The sequence below is a fragment of the Sesamum indicum genome, linkage group LG10 (assembly GCF_026168435.1).
Source record: "Sesamum indicum cultivar Baizhima isolate 11 linkage group LG10, ASM2616843v1, whole genome shotgun sequence".
Classification (NCBI taxonomy): domain Eukaryota; kingdom Viridiplantae; phylum Streptophyta; class Magnoliopsida; order Lamiales; family Pedaliaceae; genus Sesamum; species Sesamum indicum.
In genome coordinates this window covers 8,407,547-8,409,313 of record NC_142666.1, presented here as the reverse complement: position 1 = coordinate 8,409,313, position 1,767 = coordinate 8,407,547, and the positions used below count along the sequence as shown (strand labels likewise).

Genomic DNA, 1,767 nt, shown 5'->3' with positions numbered 1-1,767 from the left:
TGATTTTGAATACAATAAAATCTGCATGATAAAGGATTTTTCCAGCAAACTTTTTCCAAATATACACAATAATTTTTGGGTGAATTCTAATGACCTCAGCTGTTGAGACGTGGATTGTCCATCATGAAAATCTTGTGAACAAACTCTTACACTTAAATGCTATCTACATTTCTTGTGAAGAAATTAGCTCTTACAATTATGTATAGTCTAGATTTCTTGTTGCTTGTTTTCCATTATTTGTTGTTACTCTACTCATTCTTCGATGGTAATTGTATTTTATGGAGAAAATCCTATTAATAATTTAGATGTTGAGTAACATACGTTGTGACTTTAAAAATGGTAGATGAGTAGAAAGAGAAGGAGCCATGCGGTACGTCTTCGGAGCCAAAGTCAAGAATTAACGACGCTTGGTGGGATCTTTCACAGATCTCTTTGTTTATTTAATTAATGTATGAGCATTACAAGAAAGGACAACTTATCTCATCTACATTTAGTGAGCAAATTTGGCGTGAAATCGGTATTGAGTTGTCTGAACGTAATAGAGCACAATACACCATTGCGCAACTTAAAGGTAAGGCTACCAGGCTTCGGATGCTTTGGCGTAAGTTTTATGATTTGGTATACAAACGGACTGGCTTTGGTTGGGATCCAACTACGTACACTGTGATTGCCAGTAAGGATCGTTGGGCTGAGTGGGTAGCGGTAAATGTATATTTCTCATTTTATTTTTAAACATATATTCATCATTTCTTGGCATACGTTAATGAAGTATCAATGATTGTGCAGGCTAATCCGAGAGAGTCTGGCTTGGAAAAGAAGGGTCTTCCTCATTTTGATTTATATACTAAGATGTTCTGCGCTTCTGTAGCCACCAGCAATATCGCTCATTCCTTTGCCATGCCTCCTTTCGATAACAATGACCATGATGAAGTTGATGTAAGCCATCCTACAATGGATACTGGTAATCCACTCTCATCCGGGACCGTGAAAAATCCAAGAGCAGCAAGAGGAGTGCAGCGAAAAGGGGGTCAAAGTGATTGTTCAAATAGAATTGATGATTGCATTGATGCCATAACAGATTGCAGTGAAGCCAAAACTCGGAAGCTGGCAAACATTTCCAACGACGATATTGAAGATTGCGTGCTTGTTCTTTCTAAAATGGAGGGACTACCGCGAGATTTGTTCTTTGCAGCACAAGATCAATTTGTGTTGAGGTGAGGTGTCAAATGTTCTTTCTGATGAGTGATGTGGACAAACGTGCTTGGGTTGAGAGACTGGGCAAGTAAAAACTTCTTAATTTGATGTGTTGAATTTGAAACATGATTTTCATAATATTTTAGTAGTAACAATGATCACTTGCTAGCTTGGATGAAGGTTTAAACTTGTAATGTTACGAGTTGTTGTAATATGATGTTAGTTCTTTTTTTTATTTATTTAAATAATAGATTAGAAGGTTGGTAATGATTTGTTTGAGGTTTTATTTTTCAAATAAGGTATTTGAATAATTCATGGACTACCATTAATTTAAGTAAATGATAGTAGAATTCTATGACAAAGAAAACTTGATCAGAATTCTCATTTTAAATTACAATAACCGAAATAAGGTAAAAAAAAGTTATATGCAGTTGCTTTTGGCATAAATATTTTAATCACGTTAACCAAATGTGTGACAAATATTGTGACAAACACATTGTAGTCCTTGGAGTCATTTTAGCACATTACGAGCAAAATAATGATCATTTTCGTTAAATTTATTCTTATAAAGAG

The 1,767-nt window shown here is 34.9% G+C and overlaps 1 protein-coding gene across 1 annotated transcript; it reads left to right on the top strand.

The window, feature by feature from the left end:
• The first annotated feature begins 447 nt into the window (after nucleotides 1-447).
• On the top strand, nucleotides 448-1,218 carry LOC148786606 (uncharacterized). The gene is made up of 2 exons (XM_088886194.1): nucleotides 448-702; nucleotides 787-1,218. Exons 1-2 carry the CDS (start codon nucleotides 448-450, stop codon nucleotides 1,216-1,218), a joined length of 687 nt encoding a protein of 228 aa, XP_088742320.1.
• Nucleotides 1,219-1,767: the final 549 nt, after the last annotated feature.